Source organism: Delphinapterus leucas, chromosome 13, assembly GCF_059928025.1.
Source record: "Delphinapterus leucas isolate spDelLeu-1000000601 "Yukka" chromosome 13, BTC_Dleu_Yukka2, whole genome shotgun sequence".
Lineage (NCBI taxonomy): Eukaryota > Metazoa > Chordata > Mammalia > Artiodactyla > Monodontidae > Delphinapterus > Delphinapterus leucas.
In genome coordinates, this window is record NC_143141.1 from 74,922,333 (window position 1) to 74,946,982 (window position 24,650).

The following is a 24,650-nucleotide window of genomic DNA, read 5'->3' on the forward strand; positions in this document are numbered from 1 at the left end:
TGTGTTTCGGGCAGGCTCAGAGGTTGGCTCCAGGGTAGAGCACAGCCTCCTTACAGTTCTGAAACTAGACTAGACTGGCGGGGGAGGGGGGTGCCCCTGCCCCATGGCGTTTGCCTAAAGCTGTGCCTCTCCTGGGCCCAGGTTTGGGGAGGGCACCAAGCCCAGCCGGGCTGGCACCCTGCAGTTGCCATGGTGACCCTTTAGCTTTCCTCCCGAAGGAGGATGGACTTCTCTTTCAGCCCAGATCACCTGCCTGGGCAGCCACCATTCTGTACACTCTGGGAACCAGACGGCCTCGCCCCACTACCTTCCACTTTCTGCCGCAGGGGACGGTTTGTTGAGAGGCTCAGTTTTAAATCCCAGTCCAATATCAGAGACAGCGTGTTCTCGTTTCAAGGGGGAGCAAGAGAGACAGGCCCCAGGAGGTGGGCAGCTCCCCTCAGGTGTGTGTTTACCTCCTCCTCAGTTTTTGGCTCTGACCCTTTGGGTGGGGGGCTGAGTCCCCTGTAGGCCTGTTTCCTCATTTGTCACAGCCAGGGCCATTGGTGGTCTCCACACCTGGCTGGTATCAGAATTACCTAGGGAGGTTTTAATAGATTCCTGGGCCCTACCCCAAGCCAGCTGATCTCCATAGGTGGGGCCCAAGAATCTGTATTTTTAAAAATCTCCTCGGGTGATCCTGATACAAATAAACCCAAATGAGTATGGGATTCTCCTGGCGAGGTGGTCTGTGAGGGCCTCACAGGAAGGAAAGGAAGCTCTGCCCGGTGCTGAGCATTGACAGGCCTTACCGGGGTCCCCGGAGCTTCCGAAGAGCCTGTTGTAGGTCAGTCTTGTCAGGAAGCCGGTGTTTCCTGGTCATGCTGGCTAAGCCAAGACCAGGCCCCCACCTTTTCCCCACAGGAGAAGCCAGGAGAGAGAGGATGATGGGCTGGGGGGGGGGGCGCGCGGGGGGCGGGTTGCCATAACAACCAGCTCCAGGCAGAGGCCTCCCTTCCAGGGGCTGGTACTTCACCCCAGCAATGGTGGTTTCCATGGAGATGGGTTACTGAGGGACAGGGGGAACATTTGCCCCACTTAGTGCATTAGTCAGGAGGTACCAGAAGGCAGAACATCTCTAGGTGGGATCCTTGGACCCCTGTCAACTTTGAGTTCCCCCCCACTGCGGCCTCTGCTCTCTGGGTGCAGGTCTGACGCTTCCTCCCTGCTTGGTTGCTCTCTCTGCGACCGGTCTCCCTAGCAACAAGTCCTGCTAACTCCTTGTTGTTGGCTCTGTGGCTATTTTTAGCTTCATTGCCAGCAGCCCAGTCCTGGTCATTTGCTTGCAACCTCCATATGGATTGCAGGGGAATAGGAAAACAAAGATTCCTGGCCTCTTTCGGGAGCCCTGGACCTGGACCTCTTAGCACCGATCGGAACTTTGCTGTGGAAAGTACCCGTCCACATCTGGGAACTTGGTCAGTGGACTCCATATGAGGCTCCTGAGACAATGTTGGATTCAGTTCAGCAAACACTGCTTTCACCCTCTACAGTGTGCAAGAGGCTCTGGTCCACACTGCTTGCATGTGAACCTGAGTAAGACCCCGGCCCTGCCCTCTAGGATTTTTAATTTTGTGGAGGAGAAAGATGAGTACACAGTCAGCTTAGTGCAGGCAAAGACTGGCAAGTGCTAGGAGAGGATTACAAAGTGCTCTGGGAGTATGGAGGAGAAGGAGGGACAGGGTGACTTTTCAGTGGGGGAAGATCAGGGGGAGGGGCTAGAGCAGCACTGTCCAGAGAACATTCTGCAATGAGGGAAATGCTCTAAAATCTGTGTCCCCGGTACATCACCCCGAAAACCCACATGGGCTCTTGGACACTTGGGACGTGGCTAGTGCACCTGAGGAACTGAATTTTTATTTAATTTTAATGAATTTAAATGGCACATGCAGCCAGTGGCTCTCTTATTGGCCAGTTCAGGTCTAGAGAAACCTTCCTGGTGGAGGTAACTGGTGAATTGGGCCTAGAAGGATAGGTGGGATTTTGGCCAGTGGAAGGGGAAGGGGAAGAGCAAGGAACAGCACGAGCAAAGGCACAGAGGCAGGGAAAGGGCATATTTGGGAAACAGCAAGTGGGTGGGCAGAGTGTGGGCTGTGTGATGTAAGTGCTGCAGGTTGTGGGGGCCTTGAATACCATGCAAGGAGCGTAGATTGTACTCAACAGGTAGTCACAGGTCTACTGTGTAGTACTGAGGCTTTGGGGCTGCAGATGGAAGGGCAGGCCAGGATCAGAAGAGACATCCATCTTGATCTTGTAGCCTTTGCCTGGATAAGGTCTCGCTGGTCTTGGGGTCAGTGGGAATGTTTATGTGGCAGAAAATATGCAGCGTCCTCCCAATATGTGGCTTTGCAGATGGCTTCTTAGGGATCCCGGCTTCTCTGATTCTGAGTACAGGGACTCAGGGGTAATGTCCTGTTTGCGGGAAGCAACATAACCTCCCCACCTCCCACCAGCACTGGATTTTATGACAGAGCACGCCACAGAACGCTGAACTTTGAGTTAAAACCAGTCAGGCAGGCGTGGCATTCCCACCTGCACCTGTGGGAGTTGCTGCTCTTGGGTGGAGGATCACGACTTAGCATCTCACGTCAGCTCTGTGAGCTGGAAAGTCGGATTCACAGCACATCTTACAATCGTGCTCTTCAGAGACAGGAGTGTGACGTACACCAGGATGTTCAGTTTACAGATTTATAACAGGACTTGTCCTTTCAACGCAGATCCTAGTGATACAGGACCTAGTGGTCCTGATGTTTTCTGGCAACTTACTGGTATCAGAGTCACTGGAAAATGTAATTAAAGTTAGAAGTTTGCTTGATGAACACGGGATAAGTGCTGAGAGTCAGGTGTCCTTAAGAGGCGTTTTCATCAGGCCTCCTGGATCACTGCTATCGGCCTGCCAGGCAGGAAATGTGCCCTCTCTTTCAGGTCACCCTCCCTTTGGGACCATGCTGGACACTTCCTCTCCAGCGCTTCTTTTAGGCTCTTGACATCCGCCAGATCGTCTTTTCGTCCAGGGGTTCCTCCTCTCAACATACTTCTAGAACATTTCCAAGAACCTGGCTCACTTTACATGACCCTGCTATTTTAGGTTGACTATCTTTATCTTAATCAAAAGACCTATCCCAGTAACCACCTGGGAGGGTTACTTTGGAAGGTCGAGGACATATATGACCTGAGGATCCTAGAAGGCTGCCCTAGTTTTTTCCTGACCTTTTGCTAAAGTCACCTCTTATCCTAGATCTCGGGGTCTTTTCTGCGTTGAGGTCTCTCTCTGCCCACCAAGTACAAAGAGGACACGAATCTCAGTCTGAGTGACTTACAGTATAGAAAAGGGTAACCTTACCTGTCTGTGTAGCTACAGGAGAGGGGCGGTGCTCTAAGTAGCGAGGGGACACCTTTGAATTGGGCTTTTTTTGCTTCAGTTGGGAGCTGTGTGGAAGAGGTAAGATTTGAGCTTAATTTCACTAAAGCAAATTTTTTTTATTGAGGTGTAGTTGATTTACAATATAAGTTTCAGGTGTACAACACAGTGATTCACAATTTTTAAAGATTATACTCCATTTATAGTTGTTATAAAATATTGACTATATTCCCTGTGCTGTATACTATATCCCTGTAGTTTATGTTATACATAGTAGTTTGTACCACTTAATCCCCTACTCTTATGTTGCCCCTCCCCCCAAGTTGAGCTTAATTTTAAAGAATGAGAATAAGGAAGTTTGGCAGCTGGAGGGAAAGGCTACTTTATTAAGTGGGCCAAGAAAAAGTGAAACTGATGGCCCTGGTCCATCCTGACACTTTGAGTCCTGACTGCATGCATAGGCATCATTACTTACTGAAGAAGTCCCAAGACCATGGAGTGTAGAGTCTAAGGTGTTTAGCCACATAATAATGGAAAAGGAGATGTCATAGGTGAGATAGTGTTTTTAAAAAGAGCCGGCCAAGCCAGATCAGAAACTTCATTTTGAGAGGAGGCCTGGGGTGAGGTCTAAAGTGGCCTGGGAGGATGCCGGGGAGGCATCAGTGAGAGAAGCCAAGCAAGTCTTATTATATTTCTTAAAGGGTGGGAGCAGGCAGGAGGTAGAAACTCACGGCTTCTCATCTCTGCTTGGGGATCTTCTGAAAAATTATACCAAGCAGGTACCTTGACTGGGTTGAAAGATGGCTTGGAGCAGAATAGGGCCTGTGTTTTATGGAACGGCTCCTCTTTGCTGTATGGGTTCTGGATCTCAGTCAGGGTGGGGAGAGGAAGTTTGTACTCCCTGAGTATTATTTGGAGAAGGCTCGCTCTGATTTGGAGTCCTCTTCCTTTTTCAGGGCCTGCTTGTTCTGACGGCCCCCAGAAGGGTGCTGAGCCCCAGGAGGGATGGTAGGTAGGCTCTCCTTCACAGCCCATCTTTTGACCTCCTTATACCAGCACCTGTTCCAGCTGGTTTGTTCCCGCAGCTTGCGGTTGGAAGCCAGGCACCTGGGGGCATTATCTCCTTAAGTGATGCTGGTATTCCAGGGCCTGGGAGGGCAGATGTCATCACTCCTGTTTTGCAAGTGAAAAAAGACTTCTTGGAGTTAAGTGGCTTGTCCAAGGTCACAGTGATAGAACCAGAACCCCAGTCCAGATCCTCTGAGAGTGTGGCCGGCCAAACAGCCCTGCCCTGCTGGGAGTATTTACCCTCAGCTCCCCTGCTCTTCCTTTTTTTTTTTTTTTTGGGGGGGGGGTGGGTACGCGGGCCTCTCACTGTTGCGGCCTCTCCCGTTGCGGAGCACAGGCTCCGGACGCGCAGGCTCAGCGGCCATGGCTCACGGGCCCAGCCGCTCCGCGGCATGTGGGGTCTTCCCGGACCGGGGCACGACCCGCGTCCCCTGCATCGGCAGGCGGACTCTCAACCACTGCGCCACCAGGGAAGCCCCTCTTCCTTTTAATTCATCTTGCAAACAAACCAGGCTAATCTTTCTTTCTTTAAAAGGAATATTTATTTATTTTGGCCGTGCTAGATCTTAGTTGTGGCACGCATGTGGGATCTAATTCCCCAATCAAGGATGGAACCCGGCCCCCTGCACAGGCAGCGTGGAGTCTTACCCACTGGACCACCAGGGAGGTCCCCAGGCTAATCTTTCCAAAATACCCATTCACCCTGTCATGTAAGAAAACCTGCGGTTATTCTTCACTGCGATAGGATATATCCATCAACATCTCTCTCCGCACCCCTTAGCTTTAGTTGTATTGTGGGGCGGGAGGTGAAGGTGGGCAAGTGTTTTCCTCCCTATCCAGCCTAACATCTTTTATTTCCTCCCTATCCAGCCTCATTCCAAATCTGATTCATCCTCCAGGTTCAGCCTCTGCTCTACACTGACCTCCTTAACCTCATTTATCATTGATACTACTTATTTTTGTTTGGCTTCCAAGCCATCCTGGCCCATCAGGGTGGTTGGTATTTGTGGTGTAGTTCTCTTTATAGATGCTTTTCAACGATCTTTTCCAATCTCTCCAAGTCTAGTTGAATTTGTCAGCTCCTTGAGGGCAGGGCCAACAGTGTCTGCTTCTTTGATGTCGGGAGGGAGAGGGAGGGAGGGAGAGAGAGGGGGAGAGGGAGAGGGGGAGAGAGAGAGAGAGAGAGAGTGAGAGAGTATATGTATGTATGTATGTATATATATATACATATATATACACACACATATATATTCTTCTTGGGGGGCGGGGCCTCTGCTCTGGAGGAGGGAACTTGAAATGGTTGCAGCTGCACCTGGAGGCTCCGAAGGAGTGCAGTCTTGAGCAGCAGATGTATGTGCCTGGGAATGAAGGAATTGCTGTACTTTTGAACTCCTCCTCCCCACCCCCCAACCCCGCACCTTGCAAACAGGAAAATGAGACATCCAAGGCTGACCCAGAGTGACCTAGGGGACCCAGGGACTTGGCCAGGAAGTGATTTTCAAAGCCTGAACTCCTCTTCACGCCACGCCGTTTAAGGCAGAGGAGACCCCCCCCCTCCCCGGCAACGCTCCCAGTTCCCGTTCTGGAGCGCACCCAGTTCTGTACGGGCGCTTTCTGCCCATCTCTGTGTGCTTTGAGTTTTCCTACAGTTTCCTGGGCCTCTTCGCTCATCTGTAAGCTTTTCCTTTTTTTTTTTTTTGGTTGTGCTGCTGAGACTCACTTTTAACAACTTTCTCCTGTCTCTCCCAGACGGCCCGAAAGCTCCTCTCTCCTTTTGCCTGCGCTCCTGGTTCTCTGGGCGCTCGCACCTTACCTCCGCAGCTGGAGGGCAGCCCCTTCCCTCCCGGTTCTCCTCCTTCCCTCCCCGCGCGGCCCGCGGGCTCCCGGCCTCGCCCCCCGGCTCCGCGCCGGGCTCTGGCGGAGTTGGAGGAGAGGGGGCGGGGAAGGCTGGCCGGTTGGAGGGGGCGGGCACCGCCTCCAGCCTGGCCTGGGCGGGGCCCTGGGAACGGGCGGAGGCCCAGCCGCGCCCCCAGGCCCCAGCGCCGGCCCGCGCCCCTCGGACCGAAGGAGAGGGGCTGGCCCACTGCCAGCGTCTGAGAGCCGGCCCCCTCCCCCGGCCCGCTCGCAGCCAACCAGGCACTCCAGCGGGGCCCACGTGACCTGGAGTTCTAGACAAAGAAAATGTTCAATCCCTCCCCCCCACCTCCCCCTCCCCCTCTCTCTGGCCCCCTCCGCCCCCCAGCCCCATCGCCCCCTTCCCCTCCCCCCAGACGGGCAGCTACTTACAGAGCTTCAGGGCTGGGGCTCACACCTGAGCCGGACCACAGAGGGGCTGCACCTGGCCTTATGGGTAGGTTCCTGGATGGAGCCCTGGGGAAACTGGGGGCGGGGAGGCGGCCGGGGCCGGTGGGAGGATCTCTGGGCCTGCAGCCCTCTGGGCTTGAGAAGAGTCAAGTCTGCCTCCCCGGCCCGCAGGAGCTGGCTCCCCTGCCTGGCCTGAGTTCTGGAGATGCTGAGTTACTGCTGTCCCACCCACTTCCTCCTCAGGAGCCCCAAGCCCCACTCCTTCCTGCGCTCAGGTGGGACCTGGCGGCTCAGGGGCCAGCAAGAGCAGGCCTGTTGTGAGCCTGGGGCAGTGGTCAGCGAAGGCTGGGGGCAGGCCCCGGCCCGTGGAGTTGGGCTAGCAGCGGCGGTTTTGCTGAGCTGGCTGGCAGATGGGTTGTTGGCATTTCCTTGCTGACCTGTGTTCCTGGCTGGTGGACCACGCCGTCCTCAGGCCGTGCCAAGCTTGTGGCCTCTTGAGAGGGACAGTTTCCTCTCCTGCCTGTTCCTGGGAGCCACCGTCAGGCCGCCAGAAAGAAGTGGTGTCAGGGTGGGAGGGAGCAGTGTGACCCTGACAGGGGGCTGTGGGGTGGCCTGACGCCGGCCTGTGATGGGAGAGGCACCTGGGACAGCCCGGGGTCCGCGTGGGTCCCTGGACCTCTGACCTTTGGAATGGGAAGCAGCCTGAGTCGCAGAGAGAGGTGGAGGCGGGACAGCTGCCCGAGGAGATGGGACTGGATGGGGAGGCCATGCCTCCACCAGAGTGGAGTTACCAGTGGCTCTCCAGGCAGAACAAACTCCAGGCCAAGTGGCCTCCTCGAGCCGCCGTAGTGGGGCTGGTGTGGTGTCTTCCTGATCCTGCCCAGTCTCTTGGCTACTCTGGGGTAGGACCTTCTGAACTGAGGTGGGGGGGAGCCTTTAGCCCAAAAGCCCCAGCCCAGAGTTAACCCTTATTTCTCCTATTGTCCGGGGGGTTGGCATGAACATGGAAAAGGGGCCTCCCGCACTGCCCTAGGCAAGTCTATTCTAATGAGCCCCTCCCCCACCCAGCCACCCTCTCGCCCCTTCTTCCCCTTTCCTCTTGCCTCCTGCTGCTAACCCACCCCCCTTCTTCCTTCCCCCACCCCTTCTGGCCTTGTCCCGATGGAGGCCCCTTCCTCCCCTGCCTGCCAAACCATGCTGGGTGCGTGTTCTCCTGCACCTACTGGGTTGGGGGCGCTTAACAGCCGTCAGCAGCACCGTCTGACAAGCTGGGGGAAGTTGTGGGGGAAGAATAATGTTCAGGAACTCACTGTGGAGGGGTTGAGAAGAGAGACAAAGGGGCTGAGGGGGAGTGAGGAGGGTGGTGTCAGGCACGACTGCCTTCTAGACTGGGGGAGGCCGGGGGGAGCCCGACGCGTGTGCCCCGGCCCCCCCCCCCAGCGCTGCTTGCTGGGATCCTTTCCCCCTGCCGCCTCCTGCCACCTGCGCACCTTGTTCTGGCTGAGGGGGCCCGTCGCCCCTGGAAACTGGGTCCTTTGGCAGAATGGTGCTGCCTTCCACCCAAGGCAGCACCCTGGTCCAGGTCAGCGGCCGTGCCTGAAGTTCACGGAGGCATGGTGGAGGGAAGGGAGCAGAGACTGCTAGGCAGGGCATTTATCTGAGCAGATCTGGCCCTGGGATAGCGCAGCCACAGCTGACAATTCTGGGAGAGAACCTCTCTCACCACAGGCTTGAGTGCACACCTAGGCACACCTTGTGGGAGAGGAGGAGGTAGATTTTAGGAAGGGGTGGGGCAGAATCCCCCAGGTGAGGGTGGGGCTTGGGAGGGAGGAGCAGGTCCTCTGCGTTCTTCCACCCTCACCCCACCTCGGAGCTCTCTCTCCCAGCTGTTTGTGGGCTGGGGGCAAAGGATGCTTTATCCCATTTTAGAATTTGTTGAGTCAGAGAAAGAGCTAAGACTTCCATCCTCGTGTTTTAGGAATTGCCACAAGAAGCAGATTTGGTCTGTGGCCAGGAGGCAAAGACTTGAAGATAGATCAAAATAAAACGAATCTAAGAGACAGTAGACCATTGAGCTGTTCTTAACCTGGGACCTGGGGGTCCATTGACAGGCTGTGAAGAGGCCTTGGAATTCTTGGTACATACATACGTCAGCTTCTTCAACCAGTCAGAAAAGGTTAACAGAAATCCTTCCGTTCAAACTCCTTTTTAGGTGGAGCAACTCAAGGGACTGCTCCAAAGTCGGCTGTTAATTAGTTGCAAGGCTAAGACAGGAATATAAATGCTGTGACTTCCAGCTTAGAGGTCTTATACTCCAGGTAATCTTGAGGGTGGGTTTGTAGTCACAGCTCTAAGCTCTCAGGGAAAGCTTCATGTTGAAGGTGGGATTTTTTTCCCTTTGAATCTGGTGTGGTGAAAACGGGTGCAGAGCCTTGAAGCTTGAGGGCCACGTGTCCTAGATTCAGCCGTTGGGGTGAGATGGGTGAGATTAGGTTGAATGGCCCTCAGAGCTAAGTATCAGGCATTTCATTCTCCTCTGCAGGGTGATGGGAATACTGGAGCAGGTTTTGAGAAGGAATGGGCATGCAGGTCATAGCCTGAAACATGAGCATGAGATGGTGAACGGTGAAAGGATGGAGGCTGTTCAAATTGGGAGAATACTTGGGTTTGGATTAATTTGTCAGTGGGATGGCAGAGAGGATGCCTGGCTATACTGTGGACTCCCTAAATAGTTGTTGAAAGAATAAGTGTATTTATGGATCTGAAAGGTGCACGTAGAAAGAAGGCGTAGAATCTGGTGACAACATACATTAGATGTGATCCTGAGAACTCCAGGATGGCGTGTGAGCACGGGAGCAGGCAAGCTCTTCTGGGGCTTTTCGTGGTGGTTGAGCAGATGGGGAAGGAACCGTGCGCTCTGAACACAAAACAGTGATTTCTTCGTTACGTATCACAACGAAACTAGAATTGTGGTCTGGAAGCCAAGACCAGGAAGAGAAGGGGTCGATTGCCCAGGAAAACTATGGAGAAAAGGACAAGAGGATCCGTTTCTAGATCGGGGAGTAAGATAGGAGAGGCTGGAGCCAAGGTCTGTGCCTCATCTAAGGGGCGTGGTTAGTATCTGAATAGAATTGATCTCTCGGTGTCAGAAGATGGGCAACTAATAATGCTGACAATTGAGGAAGATTAGACGAGGGAGGAAGAGCTCCTAGGAGGCAGAGAAGGCTGGCATTGAGAGCCTAGTGATCTGAGCTCACCTCTCAACTTCACGTCTTTCTGTTTTCCGTGGCAAGCCGGTTGAGTTGATGAGGGAAGAACTCCTCTCTCCAGCCCCTTACCCTCTGTCACTGTCTCCAGACCCTGGAGAGGTTGAGAAGAGCCCCTTGAGTGTCAGCTCAAGGTAACTTCTGTTCCTTGTTTCCCCAGGCTGAGAAGAAAGCCAAGGTGATTGCCGTAATGAATGCTGTCGAAGAAAACCAGGGGTCCACCGAGTCTCAGAAGGTGGAGGAGGCCAGTCCTCCTGCTGTGCAGCAGCCCACCGACCCTGCGTCCCCCACTGTGGCCACCACGCCCGAGCCCGTGGGGGCTGACGCTGGGGACAAGAACGCCGCCAAGGCAGCCGATGACGAGCCGGAGTACGAGGTGAGCGGCTGGCTTCACCCGCCTCGTCCAGCTCCTCCCGTCCTGCTCTCTCTACCCGACCCCAGGCCTCTTTGTCTCTCCAGTCTCGCTCTGTCCATTCAGGTGGCGCTCCCTCCTGGCTGTCCTGACCCTCAGATGCCCAGGGCTGGGGTTGCTTTGGGGGGAATCAGGGTGGCAGGGCCTCGTGACCACCATGTAATGACTTCTGCTCCTTGGGGCTCCAGGACGGCCGGGGCTTTGGCATTGGGGAGCTGGTGTGGGGGAAACTGCGGGGCTTCTCCTGGTGGCCAGGCCGCATTGTGTCTTGGTGGATGACGGGCCGGAGCCGAGCAGCAGAAGGCACCCGTTGGGTCATGTGGTTCGGAGATGGCAAGTTCTCAGTGGTGAGTCATGGGGTTTGGCGGTAGCCTGGCAGGGGAGGGCGGGGAGGAAGGGGTCTTGGTCCCGGGGCCTCTGGTTTTGGCTGGGGGCGTGGTTCGGAATTGGGATAGTAGGAGGGGGCTCTGCTCGTCTCCACTCTGTATATGTGTGATTGGAGGAAGCCCTTGAGATCATTAGGTTGCACTCCAAACAAGAGTCGGATGTCTTCCAGGAACCCTGTACCCAGAATTCCCTTCCACCTGCATTCAGGTCCTCCCCGACACCGGGGCTTGGACTCCTCCTTTACGTCATGTAATTATTTACTGGTGCATCCGGTCCTCTTGAGGGCAGAGGCCGGGCCCTAATGCCCCCACCCCTGACCACGCCAGGCAAGCGGTGGGTGCTCGGTGAGTGTGGAAGGAGGAGCAAACGAGGGCGGGTTGTGCCTTCAGGTGTGTGTGGAGAAGCTGATGCCGCTGAGCTCCTTCTGCAGCGCCTTCCACCAGGCCACCTACAACAAGCAGCCCATGTACCGCAAGGCCATCTACGAAGTACTGCAGGTCAGTGCCCCTCCGAGGGACTCAGCAGGGCGAGCTCAGACGGCAGGGACCACTTTTGGTCTGGAAGCTGGAGCACAGGGCTTAGGCCTGGGCAGAGGGTCTGCCTGGGAGGCCCTCGGGCCTCCTTTTCTCCTTACTCGTCTCCTTTCTGCACCTTCTCCCACCTCTTGCCTGAGCCCACCTTCGCTACTCTCCCCACACGTGTTGCCCTCCAGGTGGCCAGCAGCCGAGCGGGGAAGCTGTTCCCGATGTGCCACGACAACGACGAGAGCGACACTGCCAAGGCTGTGGAGGTGCAGAACAAACAGATGATCGAATGGGCCCTGGGAGGGTTCCAGCCCTCTGGCCCCAAGGGCCTGGAGCCCCCAGAAGGTAAACGCAGGTGCACCAGCAGCTCCGCACCCAGGCTCGGAAAGCCGTGCTTAGGTAGGGCCGTCAAGGCCTCCTCCATCAAGCTTCGCAGTGGGAATGGCCGCCGTCTCCCTCTCCCTGGGGCCAGGTAGGGCCAGTGCCACTCTGGGACTTTGAACAACCTGCTCCCCCTTGGCTTGCTGGCACCAGAGACTTGGGAGCTAGGAACAAGCTGGGCACCGGGCCGCACCCTGCTACACCCCGTTGTAGGTAGATGGTCCAGGGGAAGAGAGCTGGGATTCCTCGTCAGCCAGTAACCATGACCTCATCACGTGCTTTCCCGATCCAGAGGAGAAGAACCCCTACAAAGAAGTTTACACAGACATGTGGGTTGAACCCGAGGCAGCTGCCTATGCACCGCCCCCACCAGCCAAAAAGCCCCGAAAGAGCACAACTGAAAAGCCCAAGGTCAAGGAGATAATTGATGAACGCACAAGAGGTAGTTGGCCTGGCTCTGGAGAGAGCGGCAGGGTGAGGCCGGCGCTCAGAGGAATGGGCATGACCCTCGAGGCCTCCTCTGACGCCGGGCTCTCCTCCCCTCTGCAGAGCGGCTGGTGTACGAGGTGCGGCAGAAGTGCCGGAACATCGAGGGTGAGTCCTGAGGGGGCAGCTGGGCCTTGGCCCTGGGAAGTCAATTGTCTGTTCCACTTGGGCCCTAAGGTGGTGGCCGGCACGGAGTACTATAGGTACCGAGGAAGGTACGATGCCGTGGGACATCAGTACTTGGTGACAGGATGTGTCCTTCATGTCCCACCACCTCCAGCCTGCTTGACACACACATCTATCTTCCGGTGCCACGATCTTTCCTGTCGGTGGTGGGAACTGGTCATTAGGGTTTGGGACACTCCAGTGGGTCAGATAAGGGTGGCCTCTCTTGGATCGGAACTTGCCCTTTTACCTTTCCTCACCTTCTCTCATCTGGGGGTCATTAGTGCATCCCATATCTGTCTCCCTTGGCCTAGTGATGGTGTGTCCAGCTCGGGGCCCTCAGGGCCAGGAAGGATGAGGGCAGGGGCCTAGGCCTTAAGGGTTGACTGCCCAAGGACATCTCCAGAGTAACACAGGGTCAGGCCCCGTTCTCACAGCGGGTTCTTAACCCTCGTACCATGCCTTTCCTGGAAGGCGGCATTGCTGCTCAGGGAGATGAGTGGGCTCCTGAGATCGGGGCCGCGCTGCCTCCCTGTTCCATGGGGCCCCTCCCAGACTCTTTCCTGCCTTCTTTTCTGGCTGCTGCTCCAGCACGCCCCTTGTTATAGCTTTTCTGGAGCTGGGCTTCGGCCCAAGCGGGGAGGGGGCCCTTCTGTGACTCTCACTCCGCTTCCTCTGTTGCCCAGACATTTGCATCTCTTGTGGAAGCCTCAACGTCACCCTGGAGCACCCTCTTTTCATCGGAGGAATGTGCCAAAACTGCAAGGTAGGGGCACACCCGGCAGAGGCGAGGCCCCGGCTGGCCACACCTCCTGGCCTCTGGGCCGCAGGCACCTGGGATAGCTGCGAGGTTGACTCCGAGGTTTGCTCTTGAAGCAGAGTCCTGATAAAATGGATCCTTGGGTTTCAAGCGTTTGACTTGCTGTTGCTTTTCCTCTGAGAGATCCCTGCCCCCTCTAAAGCCCCATTCACGTCCCCAGATGTGGGCTCACAGTGTCTCACAGTCGCTAGTGTGAAGTGGGCGTGGACAGGCTGATGGGTGGGTCGCTGTGCCCTGGGCGCGGGGGACCACAAGGCGGTGCAGGCCTTCTTTTCCAGGCCTTCCCACGCGCCTCTCCTTGGTTTGTCCACTGCAGTGGGGAGGCATGGTGTCCCCTTCCCAGATCTGTGGTCTGGGCTGGACCCTGGCTGGATGGGTAGCGGGGTCGTGTCTCCAGGGCTCTGTGTCGAGGTTTCAAGGCCAAAGCCCAGAGGCTGGGTTCATAGCCTGCCTTCACCCTGGCTGGCCTGGGTGCTGCCCGGTGGTCTCTGAGCCTCCGCCGTGCTCCCTAGAACTGCTTCCTGGAGTGCGCGTACCAGTATGATGATGACGGCTATCAGTCCTACTGCACCATCTGCTGTGGGGGGCGCGAGGTGCTTATGTGCGGGAACAACAATTGCTGCAGGTGAGGCCCCGCCCCCGCGCGTAGTGGCCCTCCCTCTTTGCCCTGCACTGCGGCCACACTCCATCCGGGACTGGCCTTGGGGTGAGAGTCCCCTCCGCTCCACTGGGCTTCCTTCCAGGTGCTTTTGCGTTGAATGTGTGGATCTCTTGGTGGGGCCGGGAGCTGCGCAGGCAGCCATTAAGGAAGACCCCTGGAACTGCTACATGTGCGGGCACAAGGGCACCTACGGGCTGCTGCGGCGGCGAGAAGACTGGCCCTCTCGGCTCCAGATGTTCTTCGCCAATAATCACGACCAGGAATTCGTGAGTGCTGGGCCGAGGGTGGCTCTCCTCACCCCCCGCCTGCCAAAGCCAGAGGGCAGACTCCACCAGAGCGAGAACGCTTCGGTTGGTCGGGGGCCTGGGCGCCGGGCAGCGGGGCCTGAGCCGCGAGCGGGCTGTGCAGGTCTGGAAATCCCAAGCGCTCACAGTTGGCCGGGAGGCCAGCCCCGCGTGCGGGTCTGTCGGACACTCCTGGACACTCACCTGGCCTGTTGTGCTGGCTGCCTAGGACCCTCCGAAGGTTTACCCACCTGTCCCAGCCGAGAAGAGGAAGCCTATCCGGGTGCTGTCCCTGTTTGATGGAATCGCTACAGGTGAGAGTCATTGGCATCTTCGTCCTGGGACGTGGGAGCTGGGCTCAGGGGACTGTGTGTGCGTAACTTCGGCAAAACAGAGTGACAGTTAACGTTACAACTGTTAAAATATTACCATAAGGAGGAAACTTCTGTGTTCAATGAAAAGTAAAACTAAGTGGTAAACCAGCATGTTTGGTGGGCATTGCCTTACTGGGGACGTGAGGCCGGGGGCGGGGGGCGGGAACGGGGGCAGTGGGAGGGAGGCGCTCCAGCAGAGGATAGAGCCATCGCTGGTCAGAGACTATGGAAGATTTTCACAGAACCTCAAAGGACAGACTTGGCGACCTAAAGCAAAATCATGGGCAGTCCTGTTGTGCTTTGATTATAAGTCGCAGTGAAAAAACAAACTCTAAACAAGAGAGTCTAAAGAATATTTAAATCGCCCGTAATCCTATGACTAGTGTTTTGGTATATGTCCTTTTACATTTTTAGATTTCAGAATTTTTTTTCTGTGCATGTGTGTGTTTATATAATCATATGTAGGTAGATAAATAAGACAAAAGGATAGTAAAATGCATAGTACATAGTAAAATGTGTCGTAACGTGCCTTTTCATTTATGATATCATGACTGGTTTTTCATGTCAACCAATATAGAACTACATTATTTATAAATGCTACATAGGATTCTATGGAGGGAAACTACCATCATTTATTTAATGAACCCCCTATTGGGTTGTTTACTTTTTTCCCCACCGCTATGAGCAGTTCTGTGACAAGCATCCTCGTACATGCATCTTTATATACTTAAACCATTAACTTTTAGGGAATACCGGGTCACCGTGTGGCCGCTGTTTTTAATTTCATGTGGTTCTTGACGTGAATACTCATATACACCCCTCAGCCCTGCCCCAAGGCTGAGGCTTTTCAGTCCTTAGGAAACAAATAGTCCTCCTTAGAACTTGTCTTCATGGGACCAAAGGGAGATAGATGGGCAGGCTGGGCCCGGAGACCTTGGCCAGAGGGTGGGGAAGGCACCTGGGCCAGATGTCTGTCTTCTGTTCCCAGCTCAGTGCTGATGTCATGTGAACCTAAAGGAGTTAATGTACAGCTTTGGTTTCCCAGGCTAGGACCTTGAAGCCTTCTTAAGCCACGTCACACTCCAAGAGGCCGTGCAGGCTCCTTGTGGGGAGGTCTTTTGGGAGCAGTGGGAATGGTGCTGTGTCTCCTGACACAGGGTCTGTTCTGTTTCCTTGCCTCAATTCAGCAAGCCTTTGGGGAGGGGCCGTGGTCAGGAAGTGTGAGTAGTCAGTTCAGGAGGAAACACGCTGACTGAGACCGCCCACTCTGTCGTGAAGACATTTGCAACCCAAGAGAAGGGCTGGCTCAGGCGTGCGAGCTGCTCTGAGGTGGAGGATGTGCCACCTCAGAAGGTGCTGGGCCTTACGGAGTGGGGAGGCCATCCCGGGGGCTGTAGGCTGGGGTGGGCATCAGTGAAACCCTTCTAGAGTGGGTGGCATTTACCTTGAGTCTTGACGGATGGTTGAATTTTGCAGCAGGAGGTGATAGAAGGGCTGAGGAAGGACCAGTATATGCAAGATACAGAAACAGCAAAGCCCACCCAGAAGTCACCTGTTGTTGTCCCTGCTTCCCGAAACCCCCTGCTGTCCTGTCTTGACTATTTCCTGAGTAGATCAAATTAGGCGTGAAAGAGCCTCGAAGTAACAGCCTGTTTGATGTCCTTGTTATTGATACTCCAGTTTGATCCAGAAGTCTCCTGCGGCTTTCAGGGCAGGGCAGGGCTTGGGCCTGCCTTTGACCCATGTGTCCGGCTGGCCCGAGGGACCCCCTGCAAAGACTGGGGTGCCAGGGAGGTGACCCAGTGACGGTGCGTTTTGCTGGCTGGCACAGGGCTTCTGGTGCTGAAGGACTTGGGCATTCAGGTGGATCGCTACATCGCTTCCGAGGTGTGCGAGGACTCCATCACGGTGGGCATGGTGCGGCACCAGGGGAAGATCATGTACGTCGGGGACGTCCGCAGCGTCACGCAGAAGCATGTATGTCAGTGCCGCCACGGCCCCGCCCACCTTCTCTACGTCACTTAGCTCCGGGGACAGCGCCAGCTCCTCTCATTTTGTCCATTTGCTCTTTTCCTTTCTCCCCCCTCCCCTGTTGAACTCTCTCCCTCCTTCTCTTCCATTTCCTTCCTTGTCTCTAGAGGATCGGGGCAGATTCCAGTGGGAATTGGGGGCCAGGCTTCTTGGGCCTGGCTGGTTTCCTGGCCCTCTTGAGTGGAGCGCTGTGGGTTGCAGTGAGGTTCCCATCCTCCCAGTACTGCTGGCGAAAGGTTCGCCAGCCTCCAGTTTGGGGAGGGGGGGATCTGGCGGGATCCTGCCTGAGTGGCCCCTTGCTTTTCCAGTTATCCATGTCGACCTCGAACTACAGGCCCTCAGGCATCCTGAAGGGCATATGGAGGGGTTCAGATGGTCCAGACACCTGCCCAAGGTGCGCAGAGCACAGAGTACCTTTCATTCAGCTGCCCAGCCTGGACCGCTGTCCCCCCTGAGTGGCTGCTTTTCCTGCTGGGGGCACACTGGTTTCCCCACTGGCCTCAGAGATGGTCCAGTTCAGTCCTTTCCCTTTATTATTTAGGAAACAGCCCAGAGAGCCTCAGTGACTTGCCCATGGCTGCACTGTGTGTGCGCACGCGTGTGTGTATATGAATGTACGTGTGTATGTAGAGAGCATTCAAAGCAGCCGGGTCTCTTCTCTCCCATGCCAAAGTACTTTTTTTGCCAAATTCACAGATCCTTTCTCTCTCCCTTTCTGCCTCTGTCCCCGGACATCAGGCCCATCACATTACCTTTATCCTCCCAGATCCAGGAGTGGGGCCCGTTCGATCTGGTGATTGGGGGCAGTCCCTGCAATGATCTCTCCATCGTCAACCCTGCCCGCAAGGGACTCTACGGTAGGTGCTGCACTCACCCCTCCGCCTTCTGAGCTGGTGCTTTCGCACGTCTCTTTCCTACTTGGATATTTCTGCCCTGGGACGGCTACTCCCAACGACCCTGTCCTCCCCTGCCCTCCCCGTGCCCGGGCCACACCACTGTCTCCTGCAGACAGCCCCAGCTGATGGCTTTCTCTTCCGACCTCTCAGAGGGCACTGGCCGGCTCTTCTTTGAGTTCTACCGCCTCCTGCATGATGCGCGGCCCAAGGAGGGAGATGATCGCCCCTTCTTCTGGCTCTTTGAGAATGTGGTGGCCATGGGCGTTAGTGACAAGAGGGACATCTCGCGATTTCTCGAGGTATAGCCAGCACCCTTGGTTTGGTCAGCTCACTAATGGCTTCTACCTTGGACTGCTGCTTTACCCCTGTCTCATCTGCATTGTGGAGCTGGGGACTGGTGACTTCCGCTTCGCAAGGGGCCCGTTTGGGAAGCTCTGGGCTTCCCAAGTAGACAGGGAGGAAGCACAGCTTGGACAGAACCCGCGGCCTCACTGTAAGAGGTGGTATGTGGGTGTGGGCCTCAGCACTTGGAGGACCTGACTGTTGTAAACAGGGTGGAGTGTCAGACTCCTGGGCTTGGGGGTCTGTGTGGCGTTTCCCTGGGGGAACCTTTGAGATACCAGAAGCAATTTTCCCAACCAGAATCGCTTGTCCTCGCTCCCTGGCACCGTGACGGATGCTTTATGGCACCTGGGAAGAAAACACAGCTTATCTCAGTTTCTATTTCCCATTTTGTGGGTCCCAACTTGGCTGAGCCTGGTTTGGGCTGTGCACAGAGGGTTTCTGCAGCCAGAGTCCTTCTTGGGGCGGGCAGTCTGGGAGCCCGAGCCTGTGCTCCCGGGTCTTGGGGGCAAACGCCTCAAGCTGGTGTGTCTGGTTCATAATGTGGACGTACTACAGCGAACACATCCACACTCGTTGGAACTTTCTTTCTCAAAGCCTCCGGGTGAGCTGGAGCTGTGTGGTCCAGTGTGGTGGGCATCTGCCATGTGTGGTATTTAAATTGACATTAAAATTCCTCAGTCACACCAGCCTCCTCTCAAGTACTCCGCCATCTGCAGCTGGTGGGCTAGTGGCCACTACATGGAACAGTGCAGATAGAACATTTCCATCATCGCAGTGTGGACTGTGCGGGTCTAGACTGTTCCAGTGGGAGCATGTGGAACGTAGCTGGGTTTAATTCCAGCTTTTCCTGGGGCCTTCAGGCTCTCCCAGTGTGGCCTCTCGAGAGAGAAGTAAGAGCCCTTGAGGCTCTAAACTAGCCAATTTCCTGGCACTCTCACATTTCTCTCTCACTCATCTTTAACCTCTGTCCTGTTTTATAGTCCAACCCTGTGATGATTGATGCCAAAGAAGTGTCAGCTGCACACAGGGCCCGCTACTTCTGGGGGAACCTTCCCGGTATGAACAGGTTGGTGAGAGCTCCGTGCCCAGGTGGCCGCGGGTGGGTGTCTGCAGGCAGGATGACGCCCCGAGGAGGGGGCCAGCCTCCCCTGCTGACCAGCTTGCTGCTCTGCCGTGTTCTTCTTTGTTTCCTTTTCCTTGAGGAAGAAGGGGAGTCAGGTGTAGAAAATACTTGCCTGAGAAACCAAGGACTAGTGGTCCCAAATGGGACCTTTAAAAAGCACACTCTTGACACAGAAGAGGACTCATCGTGCTGCTGAGTTATATGGTTGGTTCTCCTACGTTGGTGATGTGTCTAGAGTCAGCTGGTCCCTAGTCCCCTGAGGTAAAGCTGTGGAGGATGTGTTTGGGGATGGGAAAGAGAGTGGTGCCCACAGCTGGGCCACATCGGGCTCCAGGAGAGAGAATCTCGAAGCAGCAGGCACCTTGCAGCTTAGAGGGCCCTGCTCCACTTATTATCCACACACTTTGTTGGCTTCAAATCCTTTTTTGGAAGGATGCTCTTCGTTTAGGTTACACAGAGATTTTAATGTCCAGGAATGAAGAAAATTTCATTTCCTCAGCGTAATAATCGTACTATAAAAAGGCGTATGTGAAGAAAGGAATTCTGGTTGAGAGTTAGTGGTTCAAAAGCAGAGGGAGATCCACCCAATCTAGATATTGGAAAGAAATATTTTGCACCATGTTTTGAGTGTGGATTTTAAGCCTCCTTGGTACACCTACAAATTGGGAACATCATTTAACCTGGCCTCAGTCATCTAATCTGCCTCTCTGCCAATAGCATGAAGTTTTAGGAACTTCCCCGGTCTCATACCTGTTTGGCAAAGCTGCCGTCTTTTGCGAGGGCTTGTTGGCTGGGAAGGAGATGGGTCAGTGGGCAGCTGACCTGAAAACTGTCTCAGTGTCTCCCTAATGTTCCCAGGATGGATGTCTGTGCGTATTGGAAAAATGGACTGGCTTATGTAGTCCAGTATTTTTATGGAGCCAGTAACTCAGTGTACCCTGACAGCCCTTGGGGGGATTGTTCTTACATGCTTCTTCCAACTCTAAAATTCTAGAACTCTGAGCTTCCAGGAGGAGCAGAGGTACCGCGAGGGACCAAGTAGAGTGTATATGCGCATAAACAGGGAGGAGTCTGGAGGCGCGATTTGACCATGGGTCCTGGGGTGATTCCCATGCAGAGATGGTGGACCGCTCTGTGAAACCTTTATTAAGTAATCCTAAATGTCAGAAAAGGCCAGCAGCGAAGGTGATATCTAGTGATCTGGTCTGCCTTCTGAGAAGTGACACGTTCCGTGTCACAAAATTTTAGTCTTCTGGGGACTGTGCAGAATTTGTCTAGTTAACTAACGGTACATTTCAGGTGTACAGTTTGATGAATTTCATCCAGTGTACAGACCCATGTAACCATCACCGTAGTCGAAATACAGGACATTCTGTCATGCCAAAGCTTGCTTTGTGATGGGTACTTTTAAGACTCAGTCTATTTTTAAGTAACAGGTTTAAAAATAATTGGGCTTTTCCCCGTCTGGGCAGGCGTTGTCTGTTCATTTGTAGTTTGAGACCACTTTTGAATTTACCTTTAAGGATTAATGCTTGGGGGACTTGTGTCTGTGAGTGGCTGCAGTGTATGTCGCATGTGTTTTGGGGAGTTTGAAGGGGGTTACGACGCACGTGGGTGACGGGGTCCTCTTTACTTTCCCCATGTGAGTCAGATGACTGCTGGGTCAGGGCCCTGGGTGCATCCCTGCCATCGTCCTGGTCTCTGTTGTTACTCCCTCTCTTCTGCCTTCTAGGCCGTTGGCATCCACTGTGAATGATAAGCTGGAGCTGCAGGAGTGTCTGGAGCACGGCAGAATAGCCAAGGTTAGCCCCAGCATCAAAGCCCTCTGCTGGGGGTAAGGAGAAGGGCAGGATGGGCTGGAACAGCACCAGGGCTGTGTGTCCCGCCTGCAGAGGATGCGACTGAGGGGGTTGTGCATGCAGTTGGCCAGAGCCGGAGGGTCGGGCGGGGGTGTGTGTGGGGGGGGAAGCCTGGAGGGCTGGGGGAGAGGTCAGGAATCCTTGCTGCCTGCAGCCCTTCCGTGCTGAGCTCGCCCGCTGCTCCTGTGGGAGGCAGACACTAAGACGTCTTTGCCAAGGTCCCTGCGTCTGCTACGGCTTTTGAATGATTGAGCCAGGACCTATTGCACGAGCCTTCAGAGCAGAGCTTCTCCTGTGATGTGGAAGCTCCCTTTCTCTCTGGAGAAAACTCCTGGGACTGCTGGCACCCCAGGGGTATCTTTGCGCCCCTGAGTAATTTGGCATCCTTTTGCCTGTAAGTCACTACCCCTGGGAAAAAACAATTCTTAGGAGACTTACAAAGGACAGTGGCTCAAGCTGCTGTCTGTCAAGCCCTTGGCCAGTGGGATTGGACTGAGGATGGCCGGGTGACCTCAGTGTAGGAAGAAAAGCAGGGCAGTGGGGTCTGTGGAGGCTCACGACTGGAGCCTGACCCCGGCCCCTGGATGGACCAGGCCTTGTCACCTTTGGACGCACCAGTCCTTGGCAGGTGCCTGGCAGGAGCAGATGAGCACGCATTTCTCTTTTCCCCTCCTCGTCTTCCAGTTCAGCAAAGTGAGGACCATTACTACTAGGTCGAACTCCATAAAGCAGGGCAAAGACCAGCATTTCCCCGTCTTCATGAATGAGAAAGAGGACATCTTATGGTGCACTGAAATGGAAAGGTACCCACTCACGCTGGTGTCGGGCAGGAGCGGGTGGGAGGGATCTCCGCCTCTGCACCAGGCTCGGATCCCCTGCGGATACCCCGTGAGCAGTGGGTTTTCCCAAGCATTTCCCAACATGGCAGATTCCTGGGGGAGGACTCCTGTGCGTTGTAAGGCTGGTTTAAAGTAAGGGGGGCGTCTAGGAATCAACCCCCGATGCCTTGGCTCCCAGCGGTCCTTCTGAGCTCCAAGGAAGCACTGCGGCTGCAGGAGCTTCCCTACGTCACACTTGCTGATGTTATGTGCTTTGCAGACCAGGACAGTGTGGGACCAGGTGGGCCTTAAAGCCTCAGCACCCTGCTTTGGCACAGATTGGACCTGGGCTAGATTCCTCATTCTTGGGGTAACTGCCATTTAGCCAGACAAAAAGACCATTTACACAGACAGCCAGAGCAAGCAGGAACTCCTGACATCAGGCAAGGGTTTGGCCCCCTTGCAGAGTCTTCCGTTCTCTGCGGGGGAAGATACCAGGGATGTATTTTTATTACATACAGAGTTGAGATACCCACTGTGGGTCTGAATTTCAGGTGGAGCGTGTCCTGGAGGTGTTTCTCACAAACGCTAACTCTGTTTCTACTGTGTGGGAAATCTCTAGGCAGTGATCATCTTAACATACCTTCAGACCCACAGAGAGTAGCCGGGCGCCTGAGTCTCGAACAGGTTATTAAGGACACAGAATTGCCCAGGCTGGCGCTGACTCCTGCCCTGTCTGCCTTTTCTCCCCAGGGTGTTTGGCTTCCCTGTCCACTATACCGACGTCTCCAACATGAGCCGCTTGGCGAGGCAGAGACTGCTGGGCCGGTCGTGGAGCGTGCCCGTCATCCGCCACCTCTTCGCTCCGCTGAAGGAATATTTTGCTTGTGTGTAAGGGACGTGAGGGCAAACCGAGGTAGTGAAACAAGGTTTAAACAAACAAACAAAAAACACAAAACACAACAAAATACCAAGAACATGAGGATGGAGAGAAGTATCAGCACCCAGAAGAGGAAAAGGAATTTAAAACAAAAAAAAAACCCCACAGAGGCAGAAATACCGGAAGGCTTTGCCTTGTAAAAAGGGTTGGACATCATCTCCTGAATTTTTCAATGTTAATCTTCAGTCCTATTTAAAAACAAAACCAAGCTCCCTCCCCACCCTCCCACCCCCTTTTTTTCGGTCAAACCTTTTGTTTTCTACTCTTTTCAGAGGGGTTTTCTGTTTGTTTGGGTTTTTGTTTCTTGCTGTGACTGAAACAAGAGGGTTTATTGCAGCAAAAAAAAAAAAATCAGTAACAAAAAATAGTAACATACCTTGCAGAGGAAAGACGGGAGTGAAGGAAAGAAGGAAATTCTATAGAAATCTATATATTGGGGGTTTTTTTGGGTTTTTTTTTGTTTTTTTTTGTTTTTGTTTTGTTTTTTTTTACTATGTATCTTTTTTTTTGTTGTTGTCTCTAGCCTGATCAGATAGGAGCACAAGCAGAGGACAGAAAATAGACACTCAGGCGGCAGAGTTCCCTCCCAGCCACTGAGCTGTCTTGCCAGCACCATTCCTGGTCATGCAAAACACAACCCAACTAGCAGCAGAGAGACGAGAACACCACACAAGACCCTTTTATACAGTATTCAGGTGCCTACCACACAGGAAACCTTGAAGAAAATCAGTTTCTAGAAGCCGCTGTTACCTCTTGTTTACAGTTTATATATATATGATAGATATGAGATATATATATAAAAGGTACTGTTAACTACTGTACAACCCGACTTCATAATGGTGCTTTACAACAGCGAGATGAGTAAAAACATCAGCTTCCACGTTGCCTTATGTGCAAAGGGTTTTAACCAAGGATGGAGAAAGGGAGACAGCTTGGAGGTGAACCGTTAACCGTGGTGGGGTTTTTTAATTTCCCCTTGGTGTTTAACAAGGTGAAGGAGGAGAATTTGGGAACAGCATTCTCCCGTTTCTCCCTGCCAAAAAAGGGGGTGAAATTCAGTGGTCGGGACCGTGGAAAGCTGAGAGTGGGATCCATCCAGGCTCATGAGATAACCTTTTGATTTTTTTCGAAAAGGAGACTCCCTCGGCAAGATGGCAGGATGAGGGGTCTTCATTCCCAATTTCTCACATTAGCCGATTCGAGGGCTCCTTGCGGTGGGGTCAGAAAAAATCCAGAGTGCGGGCAAGTGACAGTTCAGACCCCACCTGGAGCAAATAAAAAAACATACAAAACGTACTGGTGCTTTCCTGTCTAAGTCGCTTTTTGTGTGTTCTTTTATGAGGCCCCCACCATCCACCCTCTGCGCACAGGGCGGCTTCCGGCCCCTGGAATGTGATGTTTTTGGTCATCTCCAAAGGCTGCGTTTATACTGGGAGGCTGATGGCACCTTCTGTTATAATTATTCTTATGGTTCTGGTTATAATTATGTTTGTTTTCAGATTTTCTTTAAGAAAACAAAAACCCAACCCCCCCTCCCTTTAGGTTTCAAACCAAGGTGCGGGGAGCAGGGTGCTTCTAAGTCAGTGGTGGCCCTGGTGCCCTGGCTCCCCACCCCTCGGGCCAGGTGGGCCACCGGGCGCTGCGACAGCTGGGCGTCGGCCAGGGGGTCCCCGAGGCCGGCCTTCCGGGCGCGTCCCTCTTCTCTTCTGCTTCCCTCCTCTCGAGTCACGTGTGTCAGGGCTGGAGGGAGGACCAGGCATCTCTCTCCTCGCGTGTGTGATTGGAGTGGTGTGTATTTCTTTTCTAGTACTCGGTCTGATGATAGCTGTGCTCTTACCTCGAGTCAGCAGCACCTGGAGCCCCAAGTGCACGACACTTGGTTCCGCTTCCCGGCGAGGCAGGCAGCCTGGTGTTGGCTGTAGGCAGGGACGGCATGTGTGGCTCCAGGGTGAGGGCCCAATAGGCAGATGCCTGCCTGGGTAGATGGGGTGTAGATAATGTGGCATATAGAGATATATATTTTATAATGGGAGGGGGGAATGGCACCTCCTGGGACTGGCAGGGCTGGGAGGTGTGCTGCCAAGCACATGGTCCCACGTTCGCATC

The 24,650-nt window shown here is 54.3% G+C and overlaps 1 protein-coding gene across 5 annotated transcripts in view; it reads left to right on the forward strand.

Moving 5' to 3' along the window:
* The window catches only part of DNMT3A (DNA methyltransferase 3 alpha), a 100,555-nt gene extending 76,715 nt beyond the window's left edge, over window positions 1-23,840 (forward strand). For 3 of the 5 annotated variants that reach the window (XM_022574298.2, XM_022574297.2, XM_022574302.3), the window contains 17 exons: window positions 10,199-10,414; window positions 10,639-10,797; window positions 11,227-11,334; window positions 11,550-11,706; window positions 12,035-12,184; window positions 12,292-12,336; window positions 13,080-13,159; window positions 13,726-13,838; window positions 13,957-14,140; window positions 14,388-14,472; window positions 16,364-16,509; window positions 17,330-17,420; window positions 17,610-17,758; window positions 18,785-18,870; window positions 20,660-20,729; window positions 21,471-21,589; window positions 22,358-23,840. In XM_022574298.2, coding sequence (XP_022430006.1) covers window positions 10,199-10,414; window positions 10,639-10,797; window positions 11,227-11,334; window positions 11,550-11,706; window positions 12,035-12,184; window positions 12,292-12,336; window positions 13,080-13,159; window positions 13,726-13,838; window positions 13,957-14,140; window positions 14,388-14,472; window positions 16,364-16,509; window positions 17,330-17,420; window positions 17,610-17,758; window positions 18,785-18,870; window positions 20,660-20,729; window positions 21,471-21,589; window positions 22,358-22,499 — 2,100 coding nt within the window. In that variant the 3' untranslated portion in view covers window positions 22,500-23,840. Of the gene's footprint in view, window positions 1-8,727; window positions 9,391-10,198; window positions 10,415-10,638; window positions 10,798-11,226; window positions 11,335-11,549; window positions 11,707-12,034; window positions 12,185-12,291; window positions 12,337-13,079; window positions 13,160-13,725; window positions 13,839-13,956; window positions 14,141-14,387; window positions 14,473-16,363; window positions 16,510-16,871; window positions 16,958-17,329; window positions 17,421-17,609; window positions 17,759-18,784; window positions 18,871-20,659; window positions 20,730-21,470; window positions 21,590-22,357 lie in introns of those variants that run through there. The other 2 variants (XM_022574303.2, XR_002644601.2) reach the window with 2 other exon arrangements.
* Window positions 23,841-24,650: the final 810 nt, after the last annotated feature.